Consider the following 11,402-nt stretch of genomic DNA (forward strand, 5'->3'; position numbering starts at 1 on the left):
GAAAAGAAAATTATAGGCCATTATCTCTCATAGACACAAAAATCCTCAACAAAAATACCAGCAAAGCAAGTCCAGCAGAATTAAAAAAAAAAAAAAAAAGAATTATACACTGTGACTAAGTGGGATCTATCCCAGGAATACAAGGTTGACTTATACCCCCAAATCAATTAATATAATACAATTTATCAACAGAATAAAAGACAAAAACTACACGATCATCTCAATAGATGCAGAAAGGCACTTGACAAAATTCAATACCTTTTCATGATAAAAAGGATTCAACAAACTAGGAATGAAGAGGAATTTCTTCAATCTGATAAAAGCATCTACAAAAATCCCATAGCTAACATTACACTTGATGGCGAAATGCTGAATACCTTCTACTATGATCCTTGTCAACAAGGATTATCCACTCTTGCCATGTCTATTCAACATTGTACTGGCAGTTCTCTCCAAGGCAATTAGGCAAGAAAATGAAATAAAAAGCATCCAGATTGGAAAAAAGAAAAATATATCTGCAAATGATATAATCTTGGAATGTAGAAAATCCTAAAGAATCCACTAAAAAACTACTAGAACTAGTTCAGTATTTATACTTCAATGAATCTGTGGAGAAACTAAAGTAGGTCATCTTGCTATAAAATCTTTCCCTAGGATTCCATTTATACACATCCTTTCACAAACCATCTTGACATGGATGACTCACATTTTTCTCTTCAGTCCAGACCCTTTCTGTTCACCCCAGCCTTCTCTTCACCTCCAGCCTCTCTCACCTGGACAAGTGAAATACCATCCTGTATGGTCTCTCCACATCCGTCTTGCCCTGGTCCTATCCATTCTTCCTACTCTCAGGATGAGTTTCTCAAAATGCAAACCTGATCAGTCACTCTACTACTAGAAGCCATTCAATGGTTTCCTTTCCATTTTGGGATTAAAACAAAACTTGGCCACATGTCAGTTCTCCTAGCATCATCTTAAACTACTTCCACCTTGGACTCTGGACTCCAGAACTGTTTCTTATCACATGTCCCATTTTCTCAGTGACTCACAGTTTCTTTATACATCATTTTCTATTCAGATCCCTTTCCTTCCCGCCTTTGCCTGGTCAGTTCTTGCTCATCTTTCAGATCCTCCTACACCAAATGAAAAATCTCCTAATACATGCTGTCATAGTACTTCCGTCCTTTAATCTTATCAGAACTGAAATTTCACATTTTGTTCACATAATTATTTGCTTAATGCATCTCTTCCCCCACTGGATTTTTTTTTTTTTTTTTTCTTTTGCTGGGCCACGGCTTAGTTGCAGCATGTGGAATCTTTCAGCTGCAGCACGAGGGATCTTTAGTTGCACCACGTGGGATCTAGTTCCCTGACGAGGGATTGAACTTGGGACCCTGCAATGGGAGCATGGAGTCTTGGCCACCAGGGAAGTCCCTCCCCTATTGGATTTTAAGCTCCCTGGTAACAAGGACCTTTTTCTCCTTGCCATTCTATCCTCAATAGCAAGGGCAGTAACCTATATGGTAGATACTCAAATTATCTGTTAAATGAATGATCTTTTCCTGCAATCATTACCCAAACACAGTTAATTTGCATCCAGTTAATGAGAAGATTTTTTCAGTTTCAAAAGTATTTTAAAATTACAGTAGCAGGTCTCTTTTATGTATAAGATACATATCTAATTAGTCCAATGGCAAACTAAATGTTTGTCATTTGAGTTTGACTTATTTTTTAATAGGTCTATGGAATTTTTAATAATTTCAAATTCTCTCTTCAAATGTCCTAACACATCAGTTTAGCTGCACATTTCATCTTCCTCCTTCCATCACTGTAGAACACAAATCCCCTAAGTGTGAAAAGTGGTGGTAGTTAAGCATATATTTAGTAAAGAAAAGATTCCTTTCATAAATAGATTCTAATTCTTCAATGGCTCTATTATAAAAGTTGGAGCTCAGCAAATGGAGTTTCTTGAAAGCAAAGGTACCTGTAGTTCGCCATCCGGGAAGAAGGGAGGAAAGGAGAAAGGGGAGAAACTCAGGCATTTCTGCAAGTGTTACCAAGAAAAGCGGGATAGGGAAGGACAGAGGGGCCTGGGGTGCTTCAGTCCATGGGGTGGCAACGAGTTGGCCACAACGTAGCAACTGAACAACAGCAGTGCTTGTTGCTTTCTCCTTGTCTGATGATATTTCTGTCTTAAATGTTCTATGATCCAAATCAAGCCATGTTGCTCCATATCCATCTGGCATTCCACTAAGCAGTTATAATGGGGTGAAACTAAAGTCTCATGGATTGCAGGATATTTAAAAGGAAGTAAAATGGGTACAATAGTATACATTGTTCAAAAGTTAGTACTAGCTGCAATTTATTCTAGTTGCATTCTTTAAAATCAGCTTAATTTTTCATGACTCAATGTCAGGCCAAAAACTACTAGAGCAAAGAACTAAGAGTGGATTGGCTGCTAATAGGGATGGGATTTCTTTTGGGGTGATGAAAATACTCAGAAATTAGAGAGTGGTAATGGTTGTAAAACATAATGACTATATTAAAAAACATTTGAATTGTGTGTTTTAAAATGGTAAATTGTACATGAATTTTATCTTAATTAAAAATTCACAGTGTTCACTAGAAGCCTTCAAAGTTAACAGTGTTTTTTGTTTTTTTCTCTCACACTCTCTCTGAGGATATGGAGAAATCAGACACTCGCCTTAATTATGAGCAAAGAGTCCTACAATCTGGCACTTAGGACAAAACTTCTTTAATACCTGGAGGTTTTCCTCTGGCTTTCTCCTTTCCCTAACCACTGTGCTGCTTTTTTGTCAAATCTTGTCTTTTCACCCAATATTGTTTGCTAAATAGTGATGACATTTTAAGATATACAAAGCATCCTGAATCAGCCTAGGGTTTTTTTCCTTCATCAACCTAACTTGTCCCAAGCTTGATTTACTAGAATCCCTCATGGATGTGAGAACTGATGGCTTCTTTTTCATCATATCCTTCTGCACAAGTCAACGGGGATTTTGTTCCAAAATCAAAAGACAGCTAAATTAGCTTTTTGAAACTGAACTGATCTAAGGTTGTGATTCTGCGAATTCAAGAGAAGTATTGAAAGCTGAATTCAGGTTCAACAAGTGAACAAAAAGATAGGTCAATTCTCAAAAATCTGCAATAATCTGGTTCTTACCTATTTCTCCAGTTTCTTGTGGAAGGACAGCCTCACCTTGAACTTTGCACTCTAGCCACTCTATCATTTATCCCATTTCCCCTGCCACTCACAGGGCCTTTGCACGTGCCATCATCTCTCCCCAGTAAATTCTCCTGTTTCACCTAGCTGATTTCCTCTTGTCTTTCAGCTCTTCCTGGACCAAGCCAAAACTCCAAGGGAGTCTTGTAATCACCGGCGTTGCCTTTAGGAGCACATTTAATAGACGTGGGAAATCGTATCTCTGCAGCGGAGATTCCAGGCACCCTAGACGTGATTTCATTTTGCAGACTTTTCAAGGAGATCTTGGAAAGCTAGCGGCAGGGCTGTGAGATCAAAGCACAGGCTTTCTCTGGTGCGCGCCCCGCAGGAAGGGGTGGTTGAGGGACTCCAGGGCGCGTTTCGGCTCGCGGCGCCTCGAGGAGCCGGGAGAGGGGACGCAGGGTTTCAGGACGGCCTCTCGCCTCCTTCTCGCCCCAGCTGGCCTTGCTCTGGGCTCGTCCCCGGGGGCAGCCCAGGCGAGCTTAGCTTTCCCCACCGAGACCCTGTGAGCCACCCGGGGCCCGCCGCCTCGTGGACACTCCACGGACACTCACCATTCGCCGGCATGGAGAGGCGCGGCAGGCCAAGGAGGAGCAGCGCCGCCGCCCAGAGCCGGGCGCCGGGGCCGGGTCCCTCGGCAGCCATGGTGCGGTGCGTCCGTGGGCCCGCAGCTGGAGCGCGGGCTCTGACCGCGCTGAGATCCCGCTGCCCGCGCCGCTGCCCAGCGCGCGCCCCTCGGCTCCGCGCGCTGCGCTCCGTTCGCGCGTCGCAGGGTTAGCCCCCCGCGCGCAGAGAGGCGGGAGCGCGGCGGGCCTGGGAGGCTGGGGACGCCGGAGCCGCAGCGCGGGGGCCCAAACTCCCGGGGGTCCCGTCCGCGGCGCCGGGGAGGCGGCAGCAGCCCGGCTCCGCCTTCGCGCTGGGCACCTGGGGTCTCGGTGCCAAAGGAGGCTGCGCCGGACGGACGGCAGGCTCCCAGGGCGCCTCCCGGACGAAGGGGAAGGGCTTGAGGAGGCGGGAGACCGGAGCACCGGCTTCAGGGAATCCCCGCCTGCCTGGGCACCCTCTGAGACAGGGGGACGCAGTCTTGAGAGGCCTAGCCCCTCCAGGAGGACCGGGAAAAATCGGATGCCTAACCCTGCCCTCTGCTTCTTGACTTTGCAGCTGGAGTCCTCCTGGAATGGAAGAATTTTTTTTTTTTTTTTTTTTTAAGAAAACTAACTAGCCAACCTCATTCTGGGGAGTGACACACACGGGCTAGCGAGACTCTTTCCCTAAAAGGCCTGACAGTCATTCACGTGTAAGTGTAAATGAATTGACTTAACTGTTCATCTTCTAACAGCTAGCTGGTAAGCTGAGGGGTGAGAATTCACACGTCTGGGCTGGAGGGGACCTTCTGACGCCTGGTGATTGCTGAGAGAGGTGGGGAGGGGACACCAGGCACCTGTAGGAGGAGCTGCGCTTTGATTGCTTCAGGAACTGTGCCTACCACCCCCTTTTTTTTAGAATAGTCCATTGGATATTACTAGCGAATCCGAATGACATTTTCAAGTTTGTCTTTATTCAGGCCTGTCTTGGCCGGGCCTGATTTGGAGAGATAGCATGCTCTAAAGGTTTAATTGGTGCAACTGTTTTAGAGAACTGTTTGGCTATTTCATAAAGTTAAAATACACCTCCCCAAAGACAGAGAATTCCATTCCTGGGTGTATGTCTTCCCCCCCCCCCCCAAAAAAAAAGTGAATGTCCACAAAAAGATTTATACCCAAATTTCATAGCAGCTTTAGTCACAATAACTAGAAACTGGAAGCAACCCACATGTCATCCATTGACTGAATAGAAAACCAAACTGCATCATGTTTATGCAATAGAATACCCTTCATCAGTAAGAGGAAGTAAATATTGATGCACTCAATCACATGGATGAATCTCAAAAATACGATGAGTGAAAGAAGATTTAGCAAAAGAGTTCATACTGTTAGGGGACCACCAGGCAAGTCCCTGCATGATTCCACTTTTATATGAAATTCACAAAGGGGCAGTTCTAATCTGTGGTGACAACAATGGTCTGGTGGCTTTGAGGAGGTGGGAACATACAGAGCTTCTGATGAAATGAGAGCATTCTGTCTCTGATGGGGATGATGGTCACCTGACTGTATATACTTTGTCACTAAACTGTACACTTAAACTCTGTGCATTGTGTTGAATGTTATTTATACCTTAATAACAACTGTTTCAAAAATAATGAGTTCATTTCTTTCCCTGAAAAATAAATAGGTTTAACAGAAGAGAGTTTAATGAAAGGACCACAGACAGAGATGTGGGCAGGGTTGAGAGATCCAGTAAGGGATGTTAAAGCTCTAGGGGTTATCAACAGCAGGAAGGGGTACCACCTTGAGGTCTGAAGGTATGAGGGGAGGTGGAGGTGTTATCAAAACCCAGCAGGAATGTGGTCATGAAAGGAGAGGTTCACCACAGGGAGAGGAACATAATCGCTGCCGGTGGTCTGGTAGGGAGCCAGTGGGGGAGAAATACCCCTCTCGCTCCTTCTGCCCTTCAGACTCCGCCTGCTGCCCCCTGGTGGCTGAACTATCAGATAGCTGAGAGGACACAGGGGCCCTGGTCCTCAGCAGTCATCCTCCCAGGACATCCTACCTGTAGAGTCAGGCAGAGTGGGTGCAGAGTGGATCCCGAGAGGCAGTTGGAAATCAACCAGCACAGTCCATCTGTTTTTTCCTTTCATTTGCATGAACATAATTGGGGACAAAATGGGAAACACAAAGTTCTATCAGTTTCTATACGATCTGGGACTCTGTCCATTCAATCAGACTCTCACTTGGAGCTAAACAATAATGTTAACCACCATCACTGCTTATTTACACATTAGTGCTGTCTCACATACAGAGAAAAAAGTAAACACTTATCATTAAATGTAGATAGTACAGTCCTCGATCCCACAACTGACCAAGAGGTGTCACTTGATAATCATTGCAATATTGCCCTTCTGCCCTCTGAGCCTCTTGGCCAACGTGATTTTTTTTTAACTGGCAGGAGAGATCCAAACCTTCATTCCTGCTGAGGACCCACCTTTATTAGTTTGCCATGGTTTCTCACTGACCGTTGCTATTGGACAGATTCCTGGGATCTAGACATAGTCATCCATTCCCCCATCAGGTAGCAGCAACCCCCTTGGTAATCGGGACCAATCACTAGCTAGTAGAGGGACCTCCTCTGTCTGTTGGAGAGCAATTTGAGTTTCTAATTTACTGGCACATGCCTGTGTGTTCCTCGTGGAAATATATCTCCCTTGCCTACCCACCCCTTCCAATTCACCAGTCTAAAGGTTGTGGGATGGTTTGCAGAATTTTGATAGGTGATTTATCATATGCAATAGAAGGGAGGTCATTCCTACTTCCACTCCTTGGTTCTGAGTGTACTCTGTCTATAAGAGAAATGACACCATGCGTTGGCGGCTGGTTTAAGGCATATACTGTATCCTGGGCGAGTGCCCTAACCACTCTAGGGTACTAGCTCAGCTGGTACCCTCAGCTAGTACCTTTTAATCAAGCCATCTCTTTCTGGGTGAAGCACGTAGAGTAAGACTCAAGGACATGACTCCATTCCCTACTGCCTTTGTGGCAGAATCAGTTTCTTGGTTATAGATGCTGTACTGTGTGATTCCATGGCCATCAATGAGGCATTCTGAGTTGACGATATCATGCTAGAAGAAGCAAGGCAGGCAAACAAGACAAAATCATATCTAGATTAAGGATCTGTTCCAATGAGGACAAATATTAATAACTATGACCCCTGTGAGAAAAGGGATCCAATATAAGCTTATCTCCCACATAACCAACAAGAGGGGCCAGCCAGGGAATCGATGCCCTGTGGGGACTCATTGTAGCCTCTGCCTGTTGGCATGTTGGAAACTGAGCAGTGGAGGTAACCAGATCAAATCTAAGGAAGAAGAGAAGTTTGTGTTATTGCACTCTTGCGTGGGTTCCGTCTCTGCCGCCATGGCCCCGACATGCATGGTTCCAACACACAAGCACAGATATGGCTGGAGACACAGGTAACTGACAACCAGAGAACAAGTTCAGTCCCCAAGGTCTACTGGACTACTAGGGGCACCCTCTCCACTGATGTCTCTGGGGGCCTTAGGCTATGTACACATTTCCAGACTGTTCATTTCCAGAGGTCCATACTGACATCTTATTATCAGTTTTTCAGTGTTGAACTTTTCAATTTTCTGACTAGCTGTTTTAGGCATTATGCATAAACCAGTGCAGATCCACGGATAAAGCCATCTCTCCTTTCATGTAAACCAAAGTCCCACAAGTTGGGAGAATTTTCTTTTGCTACTGTGATGGACAGGGAGGCCTGACATGCTGCGATTCATGGGGTCGTAAAGAGACATGACTGAGCGACTGAACTGAACTGAACTGAAAATATACATAACATGAAACTTACCACTTTAATCATTTCTAAGTGTACGATTCTGTGGCATTAAATACCTTCACATTGTTGTGTAGCCATCACTCCTGTTCATCTCCAGAACTCTTTCACTGCCCCCAGCTGAAGCTTTGTACCCATTAAACAATAAATCCTGTTCCTCCACTCCCTACCCCCAGTTCCTGGCCACCGCTGTCCTGCCTTCTGTCTCTATGAATCTGATTATTCTAGGAACCTCATGTAACTGGAAGCATACAATATTTGTCCTTTTATGTTACTACTGTTTTTGTTTCTGCCCCAGAGTGGAGAGGACTAGTGCCACACCATGGACACTCAAGGGTAGAGCAAGCCCTAAGTTTCCTCTCTGTTGTGTGAAACTCCCCGCGAGCCCATAGATGTGGGTTGAGGGAGAGAGAGCAAAGCAGCAGAAGCAAGTGCCCTGGGAACCTGAGCCACCTGCTCATGTAAGTTATTTGTTCCTTCCAGGCCTACGCTTGTACACACCATTTCCACTGTACAGCGGAACTCTGCGTCTAATTCAAAATGCCTCATTCATGAGACCAGCTGAAGTCTCATACTCAGGTGGTCAACCAGTCCAGGCCAAAAAGAAAAAACAATGATGTCTGGTTAATTTACAATGTTGTGTTGCTTTTAAGTGTACAGCAAAGTGATTCAGTTATGTTCTTGTTCAGTGTTAAGTTGTGTTTGACTTTTTGCGACCCCGTGGACTGCAGCATGGCAGGCTCCCCTGTCCTTCACTATCTTTTTGGAGTTTGCTCAAATCCATGTCCACTGAGTCAGTGATGCTGTCTAACCATCTCATCCTCTGCAGCCCTCTTCTTTTGCCTTCAATTTTTCCTAGCATCAGGGTCTTTTCTAATGAGTTGGCTCTTTGCATCAGGTGACCAAAGTATTGGAGCTTCAGCTTTAGCATCAACCCTTCCAATGAATGTTTAGGGTTAATTTCCTTTAAGATTGACTGGTTTGATCTCCTTGGTGTCTAAGGAACTCTCAAGAGTCTTCTGTGGCATCACAGTTTGAAAACCATAAATTCTTTGGCACTCAGCCTTCTTTATGGCCCAACTCTCACATCCATACATGACTACTGGAAAAATCATTACTTTGACTATATGGACCTTTGTCAGCAAAGTGATGTTTCTGCTTTTTAAGACACTGTCTAGGTTTGTCATAGCTTTCCTTCCAAGGAAATTCATGACTGCAGTCACCTAAATGATTTTGGTTGGAGCCCAAGAAAATAAAATCTGTCACTGCTTCCACTCTTCCCCCTTCCATTTGCCATAAAGTGATGAGACCAGATGCCACAATCTTAGTTTTTTTTTGAACGTTGAGTTTTAAGCCAGCTTTTCACTCTCCTCTTTCACTTTCATCAGGAGGTTCTTTAGTTCCTCTTCACTTTCTGCCATTAGGGTGGTATTATTTGCATATCTGAGGTTGTTATTTCTCCCAGCAATCTTGATTCCAGCTTGTGATTCATCCAGCCTGACATTGCATGATGTACTCTGCATGGAAGTTAAGTAAGCAGTGTGACAATATACAGCCTTGTACTCCTTTCCCAATTTGGAACCATCTGTTGTTCCATGTTCAGTTCTAGCTGTTGCTAGAACTCATCTCTTTAAGAATTTTCCACAGTTTGTTGTCATCCACACATCAAAGGCTTTTGCATAGTCAGTGAAGCAGAAATAGATGTTTTCTTGGAACTCCTTTGCTTTCTTTATGATGCAACGAATGTTGGCAGTTTGATCTCTGGTTCCTCTGCTTTTTCTAAACCTAACTTGAACATCTGGAAGTTCTCAGTTCACGTACTGCTAAAGCCTAGCTTGAAGGATTTTGAGCACAACCTTGCTAGCGAGTGAAATGAGTACAATTGTACAGTAGTTTGAACATTCTTTGGCACTGCCCTTCTTTGGGATTAGAATGAAAAGTGACTTTTTCCAGTCCTGTGGCCACTGCTGAGTTTTCCAAATATGCTGACGTGTTGAGTGCAGCACTTTCACAGCATCATCTTTTAGGATTTGAAATAGCTCAGCTGATATTCCATCACCTCCAATAGCTGTGTTCATAGTAGTGCTTTCTAAGGCCCACATGACTTCATATTCTAGGGTATCTGGATTTAGGTGAGTGACTACACCATTGTAGTTACATGGGTTGTTAAGATCTGTTTTGTATAGTTCATCTGTGTATTTTTGCCACCTCGTCTTAATTCCTTCTGCTTCTGTTAGGTCCTTACTGTTTCTGTGCTTTATTGTACACATCTTTGCATGAAATGTTCTCTTGATGAAGAGAGCTCTAGTCTTTCCCATCCTGCTGGTTTTCTCTATTTTTTTTGTGTTGTTCTGTTAAGAAGGCTTTCTTATCTCTCCTTGTATTCTCTGGAACTCTGCATTTGGTTGGGTAGATCTTTCCTTTGTCCCTTGCCTTTTGCTTCTCATCTTTCCTCAGATATTTGTAAAGCCTCCTCAGACAACTACTTTGCCTTCTTGCATTTCTTTTTCTTTGGTTTGCTTTTGGTCACTGCCTCCGATACAGTGTTATGAACCTCCATCCATGGTGTTTCAGGCACTCTGTCCACCAGATCTAATCCCTTGACTCTATCTGTCACCTCCACGGTACAGTCATAAGGGATTTGATGTAGGTCATACCTGAATAGCCTAGTGGTTTTCCCTACTCTCTTCACTTTAAGCCTGAATTTGGCAATAAGGAGCTGATGATCTGAGCGATGGTCAGTTCCAGGTCTTGTTTTTTGCTGACAGCATGGAGCTTCTCCATCTTGTGCTACAAAGAATATAGTCAATCTGATTTCAGTATTGACCATTTGGTGGTATTCATGTGTAGAGTCATCTCTTGTGTTGTTGGAAAAGGGTGTTTGCTGTTACCAGTTTGTTCTCTTGACAACACTGTTAGCCTTTTCCCTGCTTCATTTTGTACTCTGAGGCCAAACTTGCCTGTTACTCCAGGTATCTCTTGACTTCCTACTTTTTGCATTCCAATCCTCTATGATGAAAGGGACATCTTTTTCTTGGCGTTAGTTCTAGAAGGTTTGTAGGTTTTTATGGAACCAGTCAACTTCAGTTACTTCTGCATTAGTGGTTGGGGCGTAGACTTAGATTACTGTGATGGTTTTCCTTGGAAATGAACTGAAATCATCCATTGTTTTTCAGGTTGTACCTAAGTACTGCATTTCAGATTCTTCTGTTGACTATGAGGGCTACTCTATTTCTTCTATGAGATTCTTGCCCACAGTAGTAGTATAATGGTCATCTGAATTAAATTCGCCCATTCTAGTCCATTTTAGTTTACCGATTCCTAAGATGTTGATGATGTTCGCTCTTGCCATCTACTGCTTGACCATGTCTAGTTTATCTGGATTCATGGACCTAACATTCCAGGTTTCCATGCAAAACTGTTCTTTACAGCATTGGACATTACTTTCACCACCAGTCACATCCACAACTGAGCATCGTTTCCACTTTGGCCCATCTGTGTCATTCTTTCTGGAGCTATTAGTAATTATTAGTAATTCTGCTCTTCCCCGGTAGCATATTGGACACCTTCTGACCTGGGGGGCTCATCTTCTGCTGTAATATCTCTTGGCCTTTTCTTACTGTTCATGGGGTTCTCGAGGCAAGAATACTGGTTTGCCATTCTCTTCTCCAGTTATACATGTATATATACATGTGATTACATCTCCAGTTAT

At 43.9% G+C, this 11,402-nt stretch overlaps 1 protein-coding gene across 1 annotated transcript in view; it reads right to left on the bottom strand.

Annotated features, from left to right (window-relative positions):
• Window positions 1-3,886, bottom strand: part of SUSD5 (sushi domain containing 5) — a 44,332-nt gene extending 40,446 nt beyond the window's left edge. The window contains exon 1 of the mRNA XM_061129138.1: window positions 3,796-3,886. Within this exon, the coding sequence (XP_060985121.1) occupies window positions 3,796-3,886 (91 nt within the window). The remainder of the gene's footprint in view (window positions 1-3,795) is intronic.
• Window positions 3,887-11,402: the final 7,516 nt, after the last annotated feature.

Source organism: Dama dama, chromosome 24 (assembly GCF_033118175.1).
Source record: "Dama dama isolate Ldn47 chromosome 24, ASM3311817v1, whole genome shotgun sequence".
Lineage (NCBI taxonomy): Eukaryota > Metazoa > Chordata > Mammalia > Artiodactyla > Cervidae > Dama > Dama dama.